The 23,446-nt window shown below is 49.4% G+C and overlaps 7 protein-coding genes across 7 annotated transcripts; 6 read left to right on the top strand and 1 right to left on the bottom strand.

The window, feature by feature from the left end:
• Positions 1 to 845: 845 nt before the first annotated feature.
• AFUA_2G02820 (putative Yippee zinc-binding protein Moh1) lies at positions 846 to 1,251 on the top strand (the record flags this gene model as incomplete). The annotated part of the gene is made up of 2 exons (XM_744324.1): positions 846 to 944; positions 1,018 to 1,251. The coding sequence occupies 2 exons, from the start codon at positions 846 to 848 to the stop codon at positions 1,249 to 1,251; spliced, it is 333 nt and encodes a 110-aa protein (XP_749417.1).
• Positions 1,252 to 2,060: 809 nt separating this feature from the next.
• On the top strand, positions 2,061 to 3,459 carry AFUA_2G02810 (alcohol dehydrogenase family protein; the record flags this gene model as incomplete). The annotated part of the gene is made up of 6 exons (XM_744321.1): positions 2,061 to 2,190; positions 2,223 to 2,383; positions 2,470 to 2,577; positions 2,635 to 3,099; positions 3,156 to 3,277; positions 3,357 to 3,459. 6 exons carry the CDS (start codon positions 2,061 to 2,063, stop codon positions 3,457 to 3,459), a joined length of 1,089 nt encoding a protein of 362 aa, XP_749414.1.
• Positions 3,460 to 4,400: 941 nt separating this feature from the next.
• AFUA_2G02780 (KH domain-containing protein) lies at positions 4,401 to 5,575 on the top strand (the record flags this gene model as incomplete). Its single annotated transcript, XM_744320.1, has 2 exons — positions 4,401 to 4,773; positions 4,881 to 5,575. The coding sequence occupies 2 exons, from the start codon at positions 4,401 to 4,403 to the stop codon at positions 5,573 to 5,575; spliced, it is 1,068 nt and encodes a 355-aa protein (XP_749413.1).
• A 693-nt stretch (positions 5,576 to 6,268) lies between these two features.
• Positions 6,269 to 14,995, bottom strand: AFUA_2G02770 (putative LPXTG-motif cell wall anchor domain protein). The gene is made up of 7 exons (XM_744319.2): positions 14,425 to 14,995; positions 13,133 to 14,341; positions 12,968 to 13,078; positions 12,656 to 12,899; positions 11,758 to 12,599; positions 9,083 to 11,693; positions 6,269 to 8,982 (listed from the first exon to the last, which is right to left on the bottom strand). Exons 6-7 carry the CDS (start codon positions 10,256 to 10,258, stop codon positions 7,132 to 7,134), a joined length of 3,027 nt encoding a protein of 1,008 aa, XP_749412.1. The 5' UTR covers positions 10,259 to 11,693; positions 11,758 to 12,599; positions 12,656 to 12,899; positions 12,968 to 13,078; positions 13,133 to 14,341; positions 14,425 to 14,995; the 3' UTR covers positions 6,269 to 7,131.
• A 611-nt stretch (positions 14,996 to 15,606) lies between these two features.
• On the top strand, positions 15,607 to 19,424 carry dspD (putative protein-tyrosine phosphatase). The gene has a single exon (XM_744318.2). The coding sequence runs from the start codon at positions 16,563 to 16,565 to the stop codon at positions 18,891 to 18,893; it is 2,331 nt and encodes a 776-aa protein (XP_749411.1). The 5' UTR covers positions 15,607 to 16,562; the 3' UTR covers positions 18,894 to 19,424.
• A 324-nt stretch (positions 19,425 to 19,748) lies between these two features.
• On the top strand, positions 19,749 to 20,998 carry AFUA_2G02750 (putative S-adenosylmethionine-dependent methyltransferase; the record flags this gene model as incomplete). The annotated part of the gene is made up of 2 exons (XM_744317.1): positions 19,749 to 19,807; positions 19,990 to 20,998. The coding sequence occupies 2 exons, from the start codon at positions 19,749 to 19,751 to the stop codon at positions 20,996 to 20,998; spliced, it is 1,068 nt and encodes a 355-aa protein (XP_749410.1).
• Positions 20,999 to 21,395: 397 nt separating this feature from the next.
• Positions 21,396 to 21,845, top strand: AFUA_2G02740 (uncharacterized protein; the record flags this gene model as incomplete). The annotated part of the gene is made up of 1 exon (XM_744316.1): positions 21,396 to 21,845. The coding sequence occupies one exon, from the start codon at positions 21,396 to 21,398 to the stop codon at positions 21,843 to 21,845; it is 450 nt and encodes a 149-aa protein (XP_749409.1).
• Positions 21,846 to 23,446: the final 1,601 nt, after the last annotated feature.

Genomic DNA, 23,446 nt, shown 5'->3' with positions numbered 1-23,446 from the left:
GCTGACATATCACTGGGTTAGTCTAGCTCGGCATATACTGTGATATCAGAGGAAAGACCATCTTGCCTCCAAAACAGAAGGGCTCTTGTAAATAAAGAACTTGAGGTTTGTCCACCTGAACACGGCTAATTCCTTAAGATGAATAGAGGTGGTTCAGGATGTTAAATGATCAGGAGCTGAGTGGCTGCTCTTGCGCCACTGGTGGTGGCTGGTCTGGGTGTCCAGACTGTGTCACGTAGTTGACCTTGTGGTCCCGTGCGGGGGTACTTAAGCGTCAGCCTGGAATGAGCTTATGAGCAACTGCCTGATCACTGCGCCTCCTTTTCCCTGCCTATGTATCTTGAGTACCACTTTGTACCTGCCGCGTCATTTGTATCACATCTTCACTGATTACACTTACCTCCTTATTAGCTTACTTTGAAGCAAATTTAGAACATTCGGTACTGCCTACTGTGGTCAACATACATGATCCCTTTCACCCGGTGCTACAGCCGCTGTTTCCGAATTCCCCCATATATACTTTCCTACTTCCAAAGTTGTACAGTCAGTCCATAAAGCGGGGAGCGTATCTTCGGAAACTCCCCATTCGTTCAGGCTTGAAGCCACGTCGACTATAAGTATTGTTGGCGGGGTTCTTCTCAGACCGGGAACTCCTTGAGAGGACATCAAGAAGGGCGGGCAATTCAGAACGCCAGTATAACTCGTTGATCACTCCTCTCAGACTTGTTCCAAACTCCATACACTGAGGCCACTACGGATTACCCACCTTATCTCGTTGAGCTTGCACGCCAGGACTTTCCTTGAGAGGTCGGTGGTAGTGGGAAGGCAAAGCGATACAGGTCACCATGGGTCTTGCGTACAACGTCTATCTCACTTCCAATAAGATATTCGGGTGCAAGAAATGCAAAACGCACCTTGCCGATTACAATGATATCATCAGCCGGGTCAGTATTACCGTACTGTGGTTCTTCTCTATTACATGATTGATGCATCTGCTGATCCAGTCATCTACTGCAGAATTTCCGTGGCCAACATGGCAAGGCGTACTTGTTCAACACTGTTGTCAATGTAACCCACTCCGAGGCTGTGGAGCGTAACATGACCACCGGAAGGCATATCGTCCGAGACATATTCTGCAGGCAATGCGCCGAACTAGTAGGGTGGAAGTACGACAAAGCGTACGAGTCGAGTGAGAAATACAAGGAAGGAAAGTTCATTTTGGAGGAAGAATTATTATGTGTGGTGTGTTGAAGCCAGTTTCCATTCCCTGATGATGGGCTGTCCTTTCGACGGCACAAGAGGCATTCAACTACCTGACAGCAACGTCGTCATTGAACGATTTGGAGAAGGGTTTGTGACTCAGATCTTCAGAGCTTCATTCGAATGAGCGTTCTACTATGAGTGTTTAGGGGAAAGGCGTTGGACAAGGTGTTCTGGACTTCATCTGTTTCATACTGCATGGCGTTTACATCAGGCTAGGGTGCAATAGAGGCTCCCTATCTCAATAAACCGACAAACGGCTCTTCTTCATGGCCCTTCATATATCGAACCTGTGTAAATGCAGATACCTACTATTCTACATTTTCACCTGGATTGTAGTCTGGCTTTCCAGTGAGTCGTAATTTCGCACCAAACCGCACATAACTAGGTTTTTGTCTTGTAGCATGCATAAATTGTCAGCGTGGACAATTGTGCTCTGTTTGTTTTCAATACCCGAAAAAAGTGTCGTAAGCCAATGCCAGTTCCTAGATCTATGATGCCCTGCCCGGAGACATCATGAAATGCAAACGGTGGATACTATGCGCAATGACGAAGACCAATTACCCGAAGCAAGCCTCCCAAATCTGGTATCCAATTATTTTTAGTCATAAATGAAATACCTGCAAGCTGGATGCTGCCCCGCATCAAAGAACAATATGTGAGGGACTGCCGTTATCGGTGTGGAGCAGCCCAATCTTTCTAAATTCACTCCGCACCCTTGCTTTTGGAGACAAACTCATATGTAGATGTCTACCATTGAGGCCTATTGCAAGAACAGTAGCTCGTCATATTGACACAGCATGGCCACCAAGGATACGATGCGCGGGGTCGTGTTCCACGAGCCCTTCAAGGTGGCCGTTGAGGAACGACCAGTGCCCAAAATCCAGGATTCGGCCGATATCGTCGTGAAGGTCACCTATACTGCCCTCTGTGGGAGGTAAGTACAGCCGCAGCTACGATAGTGATTGTATATGTGCTAATTGAGCCGGGGGGTGGTAGCGACCTTCATACGTACCGTGGCATTGAGCCTTCTGGCTCGGGATTTATCATGGGCCATGAATTCACCGGTGTTGTTGTTGAGACCGGTGATGCCGTCACAAAGTTCCAGAAGGGGGATAAGGTTGTGAGTGCCTTTACAACGTCCTGGTATGTTGCGTCACAAATGGGAGCGTTGGTTAGAATTAGCCTACGGAGTACATGTTGATATAGACCAACAACAGCGGGAAATGCTTCTACTGCAAACAAGGATACTCCTCCCGATGCGAGGAGAATATCCTGTTCGGATGCGAAGCCTTGGATGGAGGGCAGGCGGAGTATGTGAGTGCTCTTTACTGGCCCATGGTTACCGCTTAGACATTTACCAAGGCCACATAGGTTCGAATTCCAAATGCAGAGGGCACTGCAATGAAGGCACCCGAGGGCATTGACGAAAAGTTCCTTGTTCTCATGGGCGACATCTTCCCAACTGGCTACTTTGCGGCCAGCAACGCGTTCAAAGGACGGACCCCAGAGCAGATCTCCGAGCAGACAGTCGTGCTCATCGGCTGCGGCCCCGTCGGCATGTGTGCTTTGATCAACGCACTGGAGTTCAAACCGAAGCATTTACTGGCAGTTGACTCTGTCCCGTCCAGACTCGAACTTGCCAGGTCGCTCGGTGCCGAGCCTTGGAACTTCAAAACAGACGGAGAAGGATTGCGCAAACGCGTCGAAGAGTTGACCAATGGGCGAGGAGCGGATGCTGTCATTGAGGTGGTTGGGCTTAGCCCAGCGCTGAGGACTGGATTTGATCTGCTGCGGCCATGGGGCATTCTCAGCAGTGTGGGTGTTCACAACGGGGAGGTGAGTCTTCATCAGCCGTCAGGAATCCAAGCATGATGGTCCTGACCACTTTCAAGATTCCGTGGAATGGAAGCGAGGCATACGGAAAGAACCTCATTGTCCAGATGGGCAGATGCCCCGTCAGGTCTGTTTCTGAGGCAGCGTTGGAGGTTCTAAAGAAGAACCAGCATCTACTAGGGTACGTCTGCGCATCATTTTGTGGAAAGCTCCTGCGGAAGCATGGTTTTTGACTTCTGTTTTGGCTAATGATGTATCAGATTCATGACCGAGAATATCATGCCCCTTTCGCGCGCGGCGGAGGCCTACGAGCTCTTCAATGCGATGAAAGTCCAGAAGGTCATCTTCGAAGCTGATAAATGAGGTAAAATCCATGTCCCAGGGCAGTGTAAGAGTCATCCATCTCCTGTGGCGCAAAGTCACCTATAGAATAGAGAGGTACCCTTAATAGAAACGCCTTCTTCTACAGTGGAAAAGCTATCTAGATCAATGAAGCGTGACCAAACTTCATCTCCGCCTGCCAAAAACAAACAGAATCCCCAACCCAATAGGAGCCAAGCCAAAGCTTCCCGCAGTAAGGTAAGGTAAAATAATGAACCACGTACCCAAAGCAAAGCGGCACTACTTTCTTCTCCTCTTTTCCTCTAACATTATTATTCTGTCTTCTTTCCTCTCCTCCACCTCTTCCACCTCATACCCCCTCCTCCCTCCCTTCAGTAACTTATCCTCTTTCTCCTCCATCTACCATCTTCTCCCACTCCATCCCTCAATTTCCTTCCCTTCTTCCTCTCCGTCTCCTCTACTTCTCTTCCTCTTCCTCCTCTTTCTCACCGTTCCGTTTCCCTGTCTCTCTTGGGATTTCTTCTCCGCCTCCCCCGCCTACGGAAACCCCTCTGAACAGCTCAACGCCTTACACCCCTCCCGACATTTCTTTGTCCGCCGTTATACCCTCGTCTATTCCGTCTCATCTCTCCTCATCGGTTATCCGCCTCTTCTGGACCTTGATCATCTTTCCTAGGTAGGCCATCTCCGTTTCGTCTTGTTCTTTTGATGCTCCATGCGCACAAATCAACATCAAATCTGGTCCTCTCTGGGGTCTGTCTATACTATGCTCTCCGCTCCATGAGCTCGTCATGATCGTTCTGGAGGAAACCGCCAGTCAACCATTTCCGTGTTTTGAACGTATTCTCTGACCAGCGATAGAACGATCCATTCTCGCAGTTTTTTGTCGAATTCTACACTCTCACCTGCCAAGACCTATCTCAATCACTCATCTCCGCTTCTAAACCATGGACACCACCGAGATGCGCGATGCCCCTCCGGTTGACGAGACGATGGCCGATGCCGTGAATGTCGCCGATGAGGGTGACATGGAAGTCACTCCGAAGACCGAAGAGGAATACGCGCAGTCTATGCTGACCCTCCGCGCCATCGTCTCCTCTAAGGAAGCAGGCGTGATCATCGGCAAAGCCGGTAAAAACGTGGCTGATCTCCGTGATGAAACCGGTGTCAAGGCTGGCGTGAGCAAGGTTGTTCCTGGTGTTCATGATCGTGTCTTGACCGTCACGGGGCCCCTGCAAGGTACAGCGCGGGCTTATGCCTTGGTTGCAAAGGGCTTGCTTGAAGGAGCCCCGCAAATGGGCATGGGTGGCATTGTGAACAACAATGGAACTCATCGTATGTTTCCCTTTCTCCATGGAGGATTCCGGACCATCTGCAACGACGGTGTCCAAGCACGCGCTTATGCAGCTTTTGAACCCCATTCACTAACTTGTAATGTCTAGCTGTCCGCCTCCTGATCTCCCACAATCAAATGGGCACCATTATCGGTCGACAGGGTTTGAAGATCAAACATATCCAGGATGCTTCCGGTGTGCGAATGGTCGCTCAGAAGGAGATGCTTCCTCAGTCTACCGAACGGATCGTGGAAGTGCAGGGCACTCCAGAGGGTATTGAGAAGGCTGTTTGGGAGATTGGAAAATGCCTCATCGACGACTGGCAGCGGGGAACCGGCACAATCCTTTACAATCCTGCGGTTCGTGCATCGGTTGGCGGATCCACCTCGATGAACACCAGCAGCGTGGGCAATGGCTACAGCAGTCGTCCGTACAACCGCACTGGTAACGGCGCCGATTTCAGCGACGGTCAATCCGGTGGCTATGGCAGACGCTCTAATCCCGATACCTCCAACCGCGGCTATCCCCTTGTCACTGAGGACGGCGAAGAAATTCAAACTCAGAATATCAGCATTCCTGCGGACATGGTCGGTTGCATCATCGGCAGGGGTGGAAGCAAAATCACCGAGATACGCAGAAGCTCTGGAGCCCGCATTTCCATCGCTAAAGCGCCTCACGATGAGACCGGAGAGCGCATGTTCACTATCATGGGCAGCGCTCAGGCTAATGAGAAGGCTCTGTACTTGCTGTACGAAAACCTCGAGGCTGAGAAGACCCGCCGAAGCCAGTTGCCTCAGGAATAAATGCGCTGTATGGTTTAATGGGTCGACACGTCTCGTCATAGCACCCGCCTTATTCCGAGGAGCAAGAATTTCTTCTTCAATGTCTTGCTTTCATTGTCGTGTGTCTCTTTTTGTTCATTTCGTCGGTCTCATTATTTTACATACAATTCAGCTGCCTTGATTACAGGCAAGCCACAGAGTTGCTGCGGTGGAGCACACATACCTATCAATTACCATGGATCTCACAATCTTCCACCGGTCGCCTCATGCTGAATGACTTTTGAGCTCAGAAATACGAATGACACCATCTACTGATACTGAGTATTTACGTCTCCTCCCAGCTCCCTCTCTTTGAGCATCTTCGTTATCAGATTCTCCTCTGGCTCCTCCTTTACCCGCTCACGTCTCCTCTGAAAAGTTGCTCGCTGCAATGTCGTTGTCCTCTAGCTCCCTATTCTCAAGATCAGACCTGAACATTCTTCCCTAATATTTTACACTAAACCAACCTACGATGTATCATGCCCATTTCCATGGCTTTTTTCCGGTGCAACTGTCCTCTGTGACTCATACTGTAAGCACACATCATGGGGGCTTTTCTGTTTCCTGTCTCCCCCTGTTGTCACATCTTGACAAGACCATCCAACATGCGTGTCCGCATGCGCTCATCGTGTTCACCGTGGATCAAGAGAAGAATAATGATTTTTACGAGGCTAATTTATCTGAAAATGAAATAAATGGACTGCAGTGAGCGAACGAGTGTATCTGGGTAGCCGACGCCTGACCTCAACTGATTGAATCGTAGTTTTCACCCTTACGACTTAATCTCTCCAGTAGTCAAAACAATCACTGTTACATTGTAGACAAGCATGACGTCGGATAACATGGAGACCCATCCAACTTGGTATCAAATTTGGTGTCGCATTTGAGATCGTTCATCATGCAAGTGTTGGCTTGGAAACAGTTACAACAGAAAGTCAACTTTATACATGAGTTTCGGAGACGGGAGGTTAAAAAAAAATAAAAAAAATAAAATAAACGCGAATGAAAGTAGCCTATGCTGTATGCACCTGAATGTGCGGATGCAAATCAAGAATAGATTGGTGGCGCTCTTCCGACCCAGAGCAGGAGGTACAGATATGTATAGGTAGAAAGTAGAATGAGTTAGAAAGGGAAGGGACTGTAGGCCAGACCATGTACTGTGCTGAGCACGAAACATCGAATGGGATGTGGATGTCATCAATGCATGCAGGTATGCATGAGTCGGGGTAAGTCGGGAAATTGAAATTCAGCGTTGATCGTGAGGATATGCTTCAGTGCGAAAAGAATTTATGATGCGTCGCAATTGAGCCCGTATCGCCGTGATTGTTTAATGTTCTGGTGACAAGAAACGCCAGGGCACTTGAATAAGCCGCATGCTAAAGACGAAAGGAAAAAAAGCGCCAGCTGAAGAATATCCAAAACCCAGGTATGAATCGCTGCGTTAGGTGGGGAAAAAAAGGCCGTAAATGAAACCGACGGACTCCGGGTGGGTTCAAAGACGAAAAAAGTACAATGGACGAACAATAAGGGCCGATTGATCAGTCAATGCTCACGTCTAAAGGGTCTTCATGTGTGGCCGTCGGTCGCTGCCTGAGGCCATATGTTCGTACTCCCAAACTATTTGCTCGTACTCGGTTCTGCTGTATGGGGGTATAACTGGCTGCCTGCTTGCTCGACGGTGCAGTAATTCTTGTCTGACACAGACCTTGTTGAGAGGACATACCGTCACTCTGGCCATCTGGCACTGAACCATCACCTGCGGCTGAAGGAATGCCAGAGGTACCATATCTGCGAGAACCAGCAAGGATATTTAAGCGGGATGTGGTCGGTGTATAGTTCGCAGGAATTGCAAGGCTTCTGCGTAGTGGAATGCTAGACTGTGGTGCGGTCGGGGTGCGTGGTTGCTGTAGCTGTGTACGCGTGGATTGATACGACAATCTGGAACCTTGGGGTCGCTGAGGATCTGAGACCTGTTGGGAGGTGGTATAACCATGCGCCACCTGCTGCCGCGGTGAGAGGCGCTGTGCCGCTGCTGAATTGTCAATGTCGGTCATCGCTCTTGAGATCGAGCGACTATGCGGACTTGGCAGGTCGGTGTCTGCGTCCTCGGGCTGTAGCCTCTTGCTACGCAATGAAGCCGAAAGGCGACTGAGTCGGCTTTTGGGAGCAGATGCGCTGGGCGATGAGGGACTATTGCCATCTGGGAGAGCAGAGAGGTCCTTCTTGATGCTGCTGTTGCCGTTCGCGGTGGCCAGGCTTTGCCGACGTGCTTCCAGACGACTTGTTACATGAGTGGTGCTCTTTTGTCGGCCTGGGATTCCAGGTTCCAAGGTCATACTACGTCGAAGGGAACGATTGAGCGTCGACGACTCCTCGTTCGAGCTGGTATGTAACTGGGTTATAGTGTCATCGTCGCTGGCCGGCATTTGCTGCTTAGAAAGCTGTTCGTCTGATAAAGCGAGACAGAGTTCCGTCAAGCTGCGGCAGACACTGTCGGCTTTTCGCCTAGACTGCCGGTCAGAGGAGCTGTAGCCATTGACAACCGAAACTCCGCCAGAGGGAGCTTTGTTGGTGCCTAATAAGCTGGAGAGAGCCAGCGCATCTGTGACTGCGGCCTCGAGCGACTTGTACACCTCGTTGTTCAATACATCTCTCGCCTTGAGTAGGGCCGATTGCAAAAGCGGGTGCACTGGATTAGTGGCCGTGGAAGCCTCCGTTTCCGCCCCCGAGGGGCTGATCTTATGGTTGTAGTTGGGAGACGAGGATACGGTCGTTACTGTAGTGGTTGCAGTTCGGGGTCGCTCTCCGGAGGCTGTCGATATCGCAGCTTGAGACGATGGCGGCAGCTTTCCGGTCAATTCCAGCTTCTTGATTCGCGACTTCAGATCCTCCAGCTCATCCCAGACTGTAGACGGAGCGGTCGTTGACAAGGTCGACTCGGTGCCATCATGCCGGGATCGTTCAGGCTCGGGCCGCGGCCGTTCTGTGACATCGGAGCCCGACGCCTGTCGACTGGTTCGAAGGCTGGCAAGAGCAGAATGGCGGTAAACTCGAGGATCTTGCAGCGAACCTCTTCTTTCTATGTGAAGTTCGGCTGAGTATGGTGACGAGTCTGGGCTTGCCTGACCAAGCCTACTTCTCGATATGCCAAGAGTGGACCTCGAACTCGAACCTACTACGGAATGTCGGGAGCGGGGATGGTCATCAAGGGGATGAGCGGAGGCCGAGTAGGAGTAAGGAAGGGCGCTGTAAGGGTTTGATGGGGAATTGTTGAGGGAGTGCAAGGGGGTGTCGTAAGTGCTCAACCGTAATTGACCAGGGGAAGACGTCTGTTCATTTAATCGAGAATTGGGTGAACGAAGGTGACCATTAGACAACCCAAGCCGCGACTATATTGTATTCAAATGTTGTCAGTAAAACATGCGTGAGGAAATTCGGACAGGATTACAAGAGTGTCATGATCGTCGTCGAACACAGGTTGTCACTCACCCGTCTATGTTCTGAGCGCCCCAAAGAGTCGCGCCGCTTTGAGTCTGATCGGGCAATATTCAAGAAGATGTCCTCGTTCTTGGATTTGGAATCTTCTGCGACTGGCGTTCTAGCGCCATCTTCTTGATCGGTCTGGTCTAAGTCGTGGATTGCGCGATCGCGGTCGCTTGCCTGTGGGCTCCCCTGGACGTAAGTCGCTGTTGACACTGGCATCCTCCTCTTCACATCTGCCTGGCTTTCCTGCTGAGACTGTGACAAGGATTGTTTACGACGACGCTTCGATGCATTGAAACTCAGGGCGTTGTCGATCGAGTTGGCATCGAACGGTAGGGGCAAGTCGCTAGACTTCTCTGAGATTGATAACGGGGACGGCAATTGGGACGGAGAAGCAAGCGCGGTTGATTTGCGAACACGGGAGGTACTGAAGGTTGACACTGACCGCCGAGATCTGTCGTACAAGAAAGCGCGCTGGGGGTTCGGAGTCGGATCAGTGTCTGAGGGGATTTCACTGGGAAAGCTAGCGGAGGTCGGCAGGGCCTGCTTGTGCCGGGGAGGCTGATACTCGAAGCTAAATCGACTTTGTGGTAAACGAGGTGGTGAAGCAGAAGATGGATAAGGATGCGATGCTGATGATGAGGTCGAGTTTGCTGGTGTCGTTGTTGTTGTTCCTGGTACTGATGGGGAGGCACTGGGACCAGCGGATATTAGCGTGGCTGCCCTGCCCGTGTCACGGGAAGCTGCCGCAAACATAATGGTCTGACGGCTGAAAACTTTAGTTCTAGCGATACTCTGGTCGTCGCGATGAGACTTGTAGCCGGAGTCTTGGTTATGTTGACGATCATCTAGGTCATGGCGTGCTGTCTGCCGGCGTTTCTGAGAGTCCTCAGTCTTTGTTGGACCTGCCGATGACCCTGTCAGGCTCAACCTGGACGAGACTGAAGAGATAGTAGGAGAGAAAAAAGAAGGAATCGAGTCTGCCGCCCAATCAGGATTCGCAATAGATCGTCGAGCCAGAATGGGGTGCTGGTCTCTCTGGGGCCCATGAGTGGTACGTTTCAGAACCACCGCGGAATCTGTCTGTCGGCGCCGGCGTCGAATATAAGGGTTTGTGGGATCGTTCGGAGGAGATCGTGGGATGATGGTGGACACGGGGGAGAAAGTTACGTCTTTGGACATCTGCAATGTAGGTCAGGCATCGACAAGATGCACAATTGCATGTTCGAATCGAATTGGTGGGAAGACTGGCAGGTGATGATGGGATCATGGGAGAGATCTGAACTTGAACGTTTGGATTTCTGGGAACAAACAGGGAAGCGAGTCTCGCAGAAAGAAAAGGGGAAAAAATGCATCATAATTATCTACGGAGTACCACTCTACTCTAATCAACCAGCTCTCTACGGATACTAATAGCAGTAATCTCCATGACGATGGGCTCTGATCTCATTAGACAGGAAAAAAGAACGCTAAATGGCCACCAGGAACAGAAACTGATGGTGGCTGGGATAATCCGGAGCTGTGGAGCACCTTCAGACGGGGCTACAGATGCCGGATAATAAATGTTGATCAAGAGGATGTGTCCATTTCTCTATCCGAGATAAGAGAAATGACATTTGGATGCAAGACTTAAAAAAGAAGATGGAGTTTCGGGTAGCCGAATTCCTTGGGGTTCGTCCGCCAGCGGAAAATACAGAGACACTGTGCTGATGGATAGGTCTCCTGGCACAGAAAACCGTGTCAATTCCAACACAGCCAGTGTTTGGAAAGAAGTGGATAAGAAAACGCCGTTTGAGTATTTGGTACAAAACCCTAAGAACCGAGCACGCATTCTCTCTTCTTTCACCGAGATTCTCTGCCTCGTTTACATAAGATGGATATAGTTTCTGGAGCAACAACAAACACGAAGTCGCTGAACCATGGTTTATATAGTGTCCATCTCTGGGCCACATTTTCCATAAACTCCCGAGGAAAATTATTTGCCTAATCTGACAGTGTCCGCTCACGACTTCTCTCTTGAAGTTGACATGAAATGCTTCCTAAGTTAGCAAACCGACAATTCAACTGTTGTTGGCATTTGGGTCATCAGGGACTGCCACGTCCTCTGCAGACAGAGCCCTTGCTCGATCATTCGAAGAGCATATCGCAGTCATTTGCATGATGCGAGCTTGATAATAGTCTCTGTCGACCGCCGCGTATACACAAGACCAAGTTCGCATCGCTTACCTTCCGAGACAAGACCCCTTACTTCCTCTTACACCTCTGCTGTAGTGTATCATCATCGACTGGCAGAGAATTGTCTTGCGGGGAGAGATAGATCATATCTCTGAACGTAGATATTATTGGGAAATGAGAAAGGGAAGACCCTGTTCTTATCTGAAGTGGTAACTAGGGTCAGGTTCCTTTAGAGGGTACCTCCTGATTGTAGTTTGAAAAAATGCAGTCATACTGAGGCCCAGCTTGGTCTGAAAAAGACGAGACATGGAGGACGAGTGGCTAGTTGGAGTGGTCGTGTATGTGTAGATAGATCGAATCTGTCCTCGTCAAACAGGGCTCAGTATGATGCTGATGCCTCCTATTGCTCAGTAAAAATTCAATGTCTGGAAGGTCTTGATCACTAAGAAAATGAACGGAGATAAGCATTAGTATACTTGTTTTAATAGAGTCCTTGAATAGCTCACCTGAAGCACGCAATAACATTATGGGGCGAGTGTGTGATGTTCTTCACAGATTTTGGGATTCAGGAAGATTCTCTTCGTCCTCGAAGAGCATAACTGAACCGAGGCCAAGCGTTCACAGTGAAAGGACCGGTTCGGAAAGGCCAAGAAGGTCGATGATCTCCGGAAACGAACAAGCCCAGAAAGGTCAGAAAATGCAACTTTGATCTCACGGTAGGTCAACTCAGAGCACCAGCTTATGAATCATTACAAGGGCAGCTTCTTTTATGTTCCAGGAGGGTCCAAAATTCTTATTTTCTGAGCCATAGCCATATTTGAAACAAGTCCAACTTGAGACACATCAACTATCAAATGGTTCGATGGTAATCAGATTAGTTTATCACATGCATCAATAGCACTGGGTGATAAAGGCCCCAGATACAAGCGATTGGGTAGAACCTCATCGCTATGCCAACGACAGTGAGTTTATACATGCCTGGGGCCGTTTTGGCTGGATAACTTCATATCGTTCGGGTAAGGGCAACATTTCGGAAGCAGTTGAGAACCATGTGATCTGTGATTTGACCCAATTCATCCAAGCGATGACTCCTACCGAAACCTGAGTCAAGAACAATGATAGTACGGAGTAGAGCGCCCCTTTACGGAGCCGAAGAGCTGAGGACTACTCCGTATACGCCGTCTGAATTATATTGGTCTGGCATGCGGGATCACGGAAACAATCTGAAACATGTTCTGAATCCTCATATGTCACTACTTGGCACTAAAAGTGACAGAGCTCTCCGATTGAAGCTTTGGCCAAGTGGCCCCTGATGCTTGAGGAGCTGTTAATGCTAGCTACCTCTAGTCTGAGACATGAATGATCAGTTAATGAATAATGACGCAGTCTTATGGAGCCGCTGGCCTTGGTTTGCGATAATGGATTTTCGAACTGAAGCAACGCATCCGGTTCTCGGCAGTTCCATGAAGCATTTGACTATGGATGGATGTAGATCAAAGTCGCCATAGACCATCAAAGCTAAGTACTTTCCTTAGCTTGTATCGACCGCTGCAAAAGGGCGAAAAGCCGACTGCAACGAGATGCCATCAAACATGACTCTGTGGCTCGAGTAATAATAGGGCGCAATAAGCCCAACTCAACAGTATCCCTGCTTGATTCACGTTAGAAGTCGAACTAGAGGTCCGAGTTCTTGGAATAGTGCAAATGGCGATTCACCTCAATGATCATGACGTTGTTCAATATAACAGTTTGTTTCAGAATGACCGAATAGCCACGTGGAAAAGATGATGGCTTGCTACCCATCTTAGTAGGAACTGGACTATGAAACTGCGCACAGGGCACTTGGGTTAATTGAGTCCAACAATCATAGCTGCTGCGTACTTCAGTGGAAAAAAACAGCACTTATCATTTATAGCGAAGCAAAGACCCATTGAGACGGGGGATACCTCGTAACCCCAGTCGGTGTCACCGCAGAGTTGAATGATGATCGGATGTCATCTCTTCGTTGATGGAAAAGATCAGGTTGATCGGTTCAGGAGGTGATTGGCCTGGAGACGAACAAGTTGCTGTCCAGCAAACAGCACGTGACTGGTCCTGAGTCCTAGTTTTGGAACTAGCAGCTCAGCAACTCATCTGGTGCGTTTCAGAAACTGACTCTAAACTGCAAGAGTTTGAGCTAGCGCGCGCCATTATTGCTAAGGTCGACTAGTTTGCCTCTGGCCTGTTTCAGATTTCAATCCCACTGAAGACGGATTTCTTCATGTCTTGTCTTTCTCCTCTGCATAGCCTGGCAAGTCAGCGGAAATATTTCACTTTCAGAAGATCAGAATAGCAATGGTGTTGATTTTCAGACTACATACGGAGTAAAGGCAAAACATGCAGCTAGACACATCTGTGTGGACTCAGGACACAGCTTCCAGAGTTTTTAAGTTGTTTGGTTACGTGGTCTTGAGGATCAAATTACAAATTGCTAGCCTAATTTCCATCCTTGGCGAATTTGATCAGGAGTTCTCCATATCGCCTTGCTGATTCTCCTCCAACGCCCCCAGGGGCGCGTCTAGGATGATCTCGATGCAATCCTATGGTAGGACGGCCATTTCTTATGTTTCACCTTTGTTCAGATTCAGCTTATTTGAGGCACCTAAAACAATTTGCCTAGGCAGCGATTACAGAGCCTCTCTTCCGAATTACCAGCTGCCTAACTAGGGTAGTACCTGAGCGTGTGCAATGTAGTCAACGGGATAAAGAGACTTAGAGGTGTTCCTTGATATTTTACCATGTTATTGCATGCCGACATACTTTTCCAGTATTTTTAGCTTTAATTTTTCATCCCCTGTCAATCCAGAACGAACCAGCTCGATTCGAGCCTTGAATAGAAGCAAACAGCCGCAGAACCAGGTAACCGTGCACAATTAAAACGGGTCAGATGGGCAGCGGATTTGGAATTTATCAAGTGTGGCTTTCTGATAAATACTCATTGATCTGTGATTTCTGTTTCGGAGAATTTCTTCATCTTCATCTGCAATTGTCCTGTGCTTCTTCTGGAAAATGATCTCTCTGCTTGTTGTGCTCATACCTTCTTCGAGATTCCTTGACCATTCGCCGGAAAAGGAGAGTTATTGGATGCGTGCTTGTTGGGGTTGGAGTATGGAGCCCATGGAAAGAGTACTCACTGTTCTGTACAACCCGTGTGCAAATGAAAATCCTATCCGGATCTAGTACGACTGTGGCATAGACCCATGTTGAGCCGTGATACCCCAAATCAAACAGAGCGAAGGGACCCTTGAGTGTTCTGAGGACAACAGCACAAAGATATCCCACATAGCATCTGATTTGTATTTTTCTTCGTAATTGACTCTGTCAACGTCTGTTTCCTATCAGGGTCGTCCTTTGTTCAGAATATTTGTCATGACCTTTTTATCGATCTGTCTATTGGGTTGACATCTGCCACACCGTCGACCTTTCCCGATCTTGTTTTTGACTTCCTTTGTCACTTCCCAAATCTTTCGCCCCAGTAGCGTCGATTGTGGAGCCCGGTTCTGTGAATCAATGTTGGGCTTGGACTTGCACCAGACCTCTCTTGATTGACGAAGAAATAAGAGAGGGGGATCCAAAGGGGCAGCCCAAGGGCCCTAGGTTTTCTTTTTTTTTCTTTTTTTTTTTTAAGAGAAATTCGAAACAAGGAAACCCTCGATTCAGGACCGCAACGGGCATAGGTTCCATTCACCAGATAAGTGTGGTATTCTTGTTTACATAGTCAGGTCCTCGAAATGTTGCATGAGAATTTATGCTTACCCACCAGCCCCGGTTTCAGTTCCATTTTCAGCTGGAAGATCACCTCAATGACTAAAGAGACTAGGAAACTTGGTGAGAAGATGAGCAATACAGATGCAAATCAGTTGTACTCTGTACAATCTACATCAGACCTAGGACAAGCCGACTAGCTGATACCGCTCGTGTTGGCAGGATCTAGTACGGAGTACTGTATGTAGGTAGTATCTGATTTGCGAGCTCTTTGGCGCCCATGCTGCACATACCAGCCTCCCATATCAAGCTGGGCGGCTAAATTTAGAGCTGCAGGCGCTAAATATCCCGCGGTACTGCAATATGATTGGCCTCCCACTTCTGGCTTACTGGGGTCAATCAGTCTACTCCACGACTGGAAGTATTTTGATAGGCTGACCATTAGAACGCAGGCCGCCATCCTGCCGGGGCTGTTTCCAATCACTTTTGGCTCCTTCCCGTTGGCTCAAACCTCTTGCTCCGGCGTTGTTTTATTCTTAGTGATCTCTGTTCGTTTTATTACTACGTTTATTATTTATTATTATACAGTGTATATTTTTTTTTCTTTCTTTCGCGGTCTCTACAGTTTTATGATGGGCTTTCTGTGACTAGAGAGGGAACAAGTCGTTCCTCCTCCTCTGCCTCTGCCCACACTTATCGTGGGTCATTGTTGGAGGAACCTCTTTCGTTTCGTTCTCATCTTTCCTTTCTCCTCTTCTCTTCTCTTCTCTCCTTCCCCTCCCTCCGTCTCCCCTCCTCAGTTGTCTTTCTCCCCTCCTTCTTGATAGGATCCTTTCCTACATACTCGACTCGCCCTCAATCTCTCTATCTGTGGGCAGTCGGTCTTGTCGCCGTTCCCCTCCCTCCCTCCCTTCTTCTTGAGCTCAGACCTGGGATAAGTACTTTCGATACCTTATTCATTTCGTCATTCCCCGGAGGAACGACTGCCCATAGAAGACACGGGCGGCAATTCTCTCCCCAGTGCTTTGCCTGCCAAAACCTGAATCCATCATAAGTCATCTTTATTACTATAGTCTCTTGCAGTAATCCTTGAGAAACGGAGCAGACTTCTTTATCCTTTTATCTCTTTATTTTTTCCCGGACGGGCTTCGTTGTTTTGTGGCTACTCTGTCCGGCTTCCTTCTGTTTCACAAATACAATCCTTTACCCGTTCGGCATTGGCATATTTCAAAGAGGAAACGGTCCTCTTGTGACATTCCTTGGTATGTTCAACGTTGTCTCAAGAGTCAGTCCATCCGTCCACAGGCTGGCTCTATCCCCTCTGTTTAACTACCTTGCTCTTCTCAGTCTTTCTTTCAAAGCATTTGTTCCTCCGCTCGCCTTTTCGACCTTCGCTTACTCGTCCCTGATGAAGTCAATGGCTTTTTGATCCCTTTCTCATTTCTCGATAATCAGCCTTGTTGTCGTTCGTTCTATACTTCAGTCTGATCGTCGGCCTGGTCTCACTCCTTACAGCCGCCTTTGCTTCATTCTTCCACTTTGGGATGCTTATGTTTTGGTAAAGCGAATGGAAGTTGGGAAGATGGACGCTGATCGCTCTTCGTCGAAAAGGTCGTTTGCGCAGGTAGCAAGTGCGACACTTCTTTCCTTTCAACTGTCTGGATGCAATCAGTGTACATCGGTTTTTGCACCAGCACCTCGCGAGAGTTGCGATCCTGAGAGCGTGTCCCCTTTCAAACGCAGATCCACATCAAGGCCTTGGTCCATCATGCCCGTGCAGACTAGCCCACCGTCACTCCCGGACTCGTTCCCGTCCTTGATGTCGGTATTCGGTGGAATCTCGCCCAAATTCGCCGAGGGTGGAGAGCATAGCGCAGCACTCAAACCTCTCAGAGTCCCTCCACATGTTACCATCAATACATCTCGGCGTCCACTTCCCTTTCGGCACCGGACGAGTATCTCATCCGTGACTTCGGGATCCACAGATTCATCTCCTACCACTACTATCTCTACGTTCGACTCGCCAGTGGCCGCAGATACCACTCCCAGCTCTTCACCTGAATCTCCGTCGGCGATGCCATTGTCGTTTCCTAAATTTATGCCACCATCGCGCAATATTGAACATCAATCACTCTCAGGAGAGCCAAGTACCATGTCGAAACCCTCGCAGGATGTAATAAGCCGAGCGCGTCCGGATTCTCCAGGACGGCGGGCGCGCAATCTCAAGAATCTTTCCTTGAGAATGCCTCCGCCGTCGCAATCGTCGCGACCAGCTATCGCAACAGCCTCGGTAGTTGAGACAGCCTCCCAGCGCAATCTTTCCGCCCCACCCTCCCCCGCGCATATCCCTCCCAAAAGCAGTCGACGAAAGCCGGCAAACCTCACTATTCAAACTCCTGGACTTGACAGATCCTTCTCAAGCAATGTCATGGAAATGGTCCCACCAACACCTGGTGGCCTCCATTCCTTGAGACACACAGAGTCATCGCCTTCTCTGACTTCAGTGTTCTCGCCGTCTTTTGGTCCCAAGGGGGGCATGCAATTGCCGCGACCAGTGACGCACCATGGGAGCCGACGCCCGTCAGGAGCTTCGGAACATAATTTCTCGCCCATTCAGTCGGCCGTCGAAGAGGGCTCACCTGTGGGTGGAGTCCTGCATGAACTGGAGGAAGAAGAGGACCACCTGGACTCGAGAGAGTCAACCCGGCAAAACGAGCGCGGCTATCCGAATGGTCCCGTGCAAATATATGATTCTGGAGTCTATCTTTATTTGGAGCCGACGATGCAAGAGGCTGCTCAATTCGATGTTGTTGTGAACGTTGCGAAGGAAGTTGCAAACCCATTCGCTAATGCCCAAGGGGATAATGGAACGGTGATGAGCGCTTGGCGAAGTGCCTCAGCCGGCGCCAATCGCTCATCAACTGCAGAGCCGCCGACTGCGGTCTCGGAAGTTTCTTTCAAGTCTGCCTTCGAATACCTCCCATCCGAGACCGAGTCTCCGGTCACGCCCTGCAGTGACTCCTCCCGGCCAGAATATATCCACGTAGGCTGGGACCATAACTCCGAGATTCTGGACGACTTATTACCACTGTGCCAGTTGATCGATTCCCGTGTTTCTCAGGGAAAGAAGGTCCTCATTCACTGTCAACTGGGCGCTAGCCGATCCGCCTCTCTAGTAATTGCCTATGGCCTTTACAAGAACCGGCACCTGGACTTTAATTCCATGTACGAGATCGTGAAGGGACGGAGTCGCTGGGTTGGGCCCAACATGAGTCTCATCTATCAATTGACTGATTTTCGCTCAAGGCTGCAGCAGCTGAGTGGTACGTCCAAGCCTGCGCCGGAGGAATGGTTTGTGAATGGACCCCGAAGAGGCTCAGAACCGCAGTCATCGAGATCTGAGAGGACAACCGAAGCGAGTCTCACTCCTCCAAGCAGTAGTAGCTGCAACTCAGGCTACTCTAGGATCGCAACCCCTGCCAGCTGGTCACAGACATCCTCGGGTACTCTCTCTGTTCCCTCGACAGAGCGAGCCACGCCCCCGTCAGTCAGCCCCTGGAGGATCCCCAAGTCTCTGTCTCACAAGCGAAGCTTGTCTCCTCGTCCCTTACCCCTTCGCCAGCGATTCGAAACGGCACAGACAGCGGCTAAGGATGTTGGGACGCGTTCTCTGGCACCGGCAGATGCCATTGAAAAAGACACTGTCGAGGATCCGCTAAACTTGTTTTCTCCACGGACGAGCCAATTCCTGGCGCCATCTCTCGCTCCTCCATTCCCGGATGGGCTGGAAGATCGCCTCCCTGGTGGTCCTCATTTTCGGACAGAGACGGCAGATCCTCGGTCTCCCCCTCCTGGGAACGAGCGACTTATAATGAGGAATATTGATGAATTTTTATAAACACTGCCTTAATGGTTTTTAAGGCAGCCTGTCTCTGCCGTGATGCCTTGGGCTTACGTCGGAGGAATGATTCCATGACCTGATTCTTTTCATCATTCATTCTTTGAGCATTACTTACTTTCGCTCTGTCTCTTTCCGCATCTTCATCCTTCTACTGGGCTACATTCTTTCTCTCCTTGATCTTCATTCCTTTTCATTTTATTCGCCATTCACTTCCGCTTTCATTTGATCTTCCAGTATTTACCCTTATGTTTACTATACTTTGATGACTCGATGACCAAAGCAGGCTTTGATGTCGTGATTTGCATTCTTATTCCCAACCTTTATCTGCATTTTTTTTTCTTTTTGACAAGTGGGTGACTGGTCGACTGGAGGCCTTATTGTTGCATTGATTCGGCATCGACTCGGTCTCGCATGCTTTGTTGGTCGAATGGCGTCCGGGGTTATTCAAAAGAACCAAGTGTGGCATTGTTTGCCTAATAACCTGTAATATTAGTGGTGTACTGTGAGTTGGCCATGGCTTCAACAGTCAGAAGCGTCTGGCGTGGTGCTCATTTTTTCACACTTGTTGGTGTGAATTGCACCTTAAAGAACGGCGAACGCGGAATACCCATTGAACAATATGCTTGAAACATTGTTAAAATCTTTACTGAAGTAGATTCCTGAGTCGTCTTGAAATTGCGAGTAGATCTGTCCACAGTACTCCGTACTGGAGGTCTTATCCACAGCGGGCCGAAACCCCGAGCAGACAGGCACTGATTTGGCACTTCGCGTCATCCAGGGACTTTTATCCGTATCAACTTTTCATCGCCGCAGCTATAGACTATTGTAGCCATAGCATTGCACAGCGAAATAATGGCAGACGAGAATCATCCGGCGCACCTGTCTCCCAGCGAACTGGGCACAAAGAATTAGTAGGTAGCCGCATACTATCGGCCTTTCAGAAAATCTTCAAAGCCTACCCCGCGTACCCCTCCACCCGCATGTCAGCAAGGGGAAAAAAAAAAAAAACCAACACCACGAACAAGTTGAATAGCTCAAGCCACCATGTCTATGAATCAGATTGAGTCCGCTTGCTAATTGAAGCTCCATGCAGCTGGGAAACCTACTACGCCCGAACTCTCGCTCACCTCTCCAGTAAACACCAGCCAAACGCCCGACCAACCCCCACCGCCGACGCAGATGCCGACTCCGCCGAATCCGAGTCCGAGACTGAATCTGTGGATGACGATGACGACCCAGGCACATCGTGGTTCTCCGAGCACAAAGCCCCGGAAAAAGTCCTCCGCTTCCTAACGGATGAGAGCTTCCCGCTTGCGCCGTGCAATACACTCCCCGCAACATCTACAGCGAAAACCGCCGCGAAAAAACCACAGAGCGATGAGGAGAGGGGCAGGCAGCCTAGCATCCTGGACCTGGGGACGGGAAATGGGAGTATGCTTGCGCTGTTGAGGAAGAGGGGCGGGTTCCGGGGGGTGATGGTCGGGGTGGATTATTCGGCGAGGAGTGTGGAGTTGGCGAGGGAGTTGCAGCGATTGAAGATTCATTCGGCTTATTTGAGTGGGAGTGAATCTGAAGGGGAGGAACAAGAAGAAGGGGAGGAGGAGGATGTGGTGGTTTCGAACGGGGCGGAGACTGCGGAGGCGATTCCGGTCCCTGAGGAGGATAAGGACATGATGATCAGGTTTGAGGAGTGGGATATTTTGAATTCGGAGGGGCAGTTGGAGGGGGAGGGTCGGCTGGATTGGTTCCCGTATGCGCAGGGCGGGTTTGATATTGTGCTTGATAAGGGGACATTTGATGCGGTTTCGTTGTCAGAGGAGGTGGTGGTTGAGGGGAAGAGCGAGGGGAAGGTGATCCAGCGCCGTGTATGCGAGCGGTATCCCAGTATTGCGCGCAGGTTAGTGCGCAAGGGCGGGTTCCTGGTTGTGACGAGTTGCAATTGGACCGAGGAGGAGTTGGTTCGCTGGTTCACAGGCGAGGAGGCCAAGGGTCCTGGCGCTGATCGGCTGGAGGTCTGGGGACGTGTGGAATATCCCAAGTTTAGATTTGGAGGGCAAGAGGGTCAGGGTGTTTGCACGGTATGCTTCCAGAGAGTGGACTAGATAGATCTTTGATATATATATGCGGTCATCATACAAAACATCATCTATGACACGCTAGTAAACATGGCTCTCATCATGTTAAATGCATGAACCGTGACTTTTTGAGACCTTTTCGGTACAGCCATAACACACTTATCTCCTGTACTCCTGTTGCCTCAACCTCCCCCACAGGCACCAACCTCTGCGGACCTCTTCTTCTCTTGTTGCCTAATTGTCCCATTCACGATCCTCTCACTTGCCGAATCATTCTGCACTGCGGCCTGAAGAAAGCAACAATTTGCTCGACCTAAGTTGAAGCCAGCAACGACCCAGATCTTGTCCATGCAACATCCTCATGCTGAGAACGCATCCAGTAGCAGCGCGGCGGTCCTAAGAGTAAAGGCACCCTTATCCCGAGATGAAAAAGAGTCGTCGGAAACGCTCCAATCATGCGGTTGGGGAGAAACATTTGGTCTTTACTTCTGTCGGGGTGACCTCTCGCGACAAATATAGGTACACTCCAGAGGAAGTGGGTAAACAGGTTTCAGCGTCCCTCGTCCTAAATCACCGTCCCTTCCTGCGACAGGGTCACAATATCTTTGGCCCGTTCCTCACTTTGGCGAAGGCACGAACGCACCGTCATGGGATATATGAGGCAGGAATGCGCTCAAGAAATCCTCGGATTTTCATCGCATTCCAGGTCGGTCGACTTCACCTAGAGATTCGGGCGCTGGTGCAGAAGCCTAAGAAGTTGGAGGATGGAGGGGTACTTGCGGGGGAGGGGAAGAAGCCGAGGAGCGACATTGAAAAATTTGAGGCAATCCGGCGAAATGGTGGTGGTAGGAGTGGCCACGGAAAAGAAAGCTGAGCAATGTGTTAGAGCTGTGAGTCAATAAAGCTGTTGAGAAGCCCTGTGATTAGTTAGTAAGGAGCAAATGGTTCCTTTTTTGTTGATGAATTTGACGCATTTCTCCGCTCTCCGGAATAGAATAATGGGGTCTGAATGCTGGGCATTATTTAGGTTGATGGGTACCAAGTCGGCATGATATCTATCAATAGGGGTCTCTCGCTCCCTCGTAATTGGAGTGGACTGCAAATGAAGCCCTGGAGAAACAGCTTGTTTATCATAGTACCTCTCCTCTCGAGAGGTCCAGTAGCAAGTTCCGGGCGATCATGATTGAGCAACGTAACTAAGGCATGCTGGACTTGGCAAGCAACGTGGGTTTCTGGTAAGCCATGGGTAATGATACCGGCATGTAACATTGAAACAGGCCTATCTGGGATGGGATGGGATGGACACGGGGATCAGGTGCTCAGTGTACTGTAAGGCATAGATGACATCATTTGCCTTTTTCCCAAAGCCCTAGACCGGTCGATGGGAGAGCAGCGCCAGCGAACCAGAGTACAGAGTGTTCGGCGTCAGTGACCAAAATTACGGGAGTTACAGTATGCCCATACATGAGACTGAACAGTGGGGTCAGCATCTCATACAATCAATAGGATGAGGCAATTCCGATACGGGCAATGGGTGGTGCTAGTGGGGCAGCGCTTTAAGGAAGTCTCCGTAACTGAGTAAATTACCTGATTGATTACGCCTAATGATGCGATCTCCTGCTAAAGAGCCCGTGCGAATGACAGGGCAGCTGATCTCTGAAGTCTTTGCCCAGTTCAGTTTTCACGTTCAGGTCATATTAGGTGCTCTCACTGGTATTGCCGATTTTTGTGTCCTGTGTGCTGGAATTCCGTCCGGGTCAGTACTCCATCTAGATATTGGCCTCCATCTACTATGATGTTCGAGCTGATTCTGGTAAGTTATCATAAGCAGGTTCTCCCCAGATCCAAAGTGGATCCTGAATGATCACATCCTTGCCAACTATTTTCAACCCAAGTTCTCTACAGCCATTTTCTCTTTGTCCCTGCAACTAAGGTAACTGGTTGTATCCACGCTGTATTTCTTCCTGACTCTCGCCACTGTTTTTCGCCGCTGGCACTTTCGGCCCTTTAGTCAGGAACCTGCGCGATATCAAATCAAGCTGATCGGAACTCTTTTGTTTTTTTCAGCCAGGGGAGATCATCATTTTTTTTTGGCCTTTCCCCTCTTTTGTCAAGGTTCAATAATAATTATCCTGCAATCTTCAAACATCAATGATCTTTCTCTTTACTAACTTACCGTCTGATCAATTGCATTCCCTCTATTCAGGTACATTTTACTGCTCAGTGTCCAGAGTCCCCGCATCGTCTTGACTAGCGAATTTCCACTGGAGCCAAACCACAACCCCCCCCCCCGCAAAAAAAGGAACTGACAGTCAATCAAGCACGTACAGTACAGAGCACATAGCAACTGTTGATTATTATTATTAACTATCGTTATTGGCATTGGCATTTTTATATTACGATTGTTATTATTATTATCATCATCATCATCACTATCTCAACATTCTTTATGATAACTAGAGAAATGTTTCCTGT

This window comes from Aspergillus fumigatus, chromosome 2 (assembly GCF_000002655.1).
Source record: "Aspergillus fumigatus Af293 chromosome 2, whole genome shotgun sequence".
NCBI classification, from domain to species: Eukaryota; Fungi; Ascomycota; class Eurotiomycetes; order Eurotiales; family Aspergillaceae; genus Aspergillus; species Aspergillus fumigatus.
This window is presented reverse-complemented; position numbering and strand designations above follow the sequence as displayed.

Bases quoted from the DNA above. Each gene is read 5' to 3' on its own strand.
- AFUA_2G02770 (XM_744319.2), bottom strand. From the start codon at position 10,258: ATGTCCAAAGACGTAACTTTCTCCCCCGTGTCCACCATCATCCCACGA. The intron at 8,983-9,082 runs GTGAGTGACAAC...AATACAATATAG, and splicing joins GGCGCTCAGAACATAGACGG to TCGCGGCTTGGGTTGTCTAA.
- dspD (XM_744318.2), top strand. From the start codon at position 16,563: ATGGAAGTTGGGAAGATGGACGCTGATCGCTCTTCGTCGAAAAGGTCG.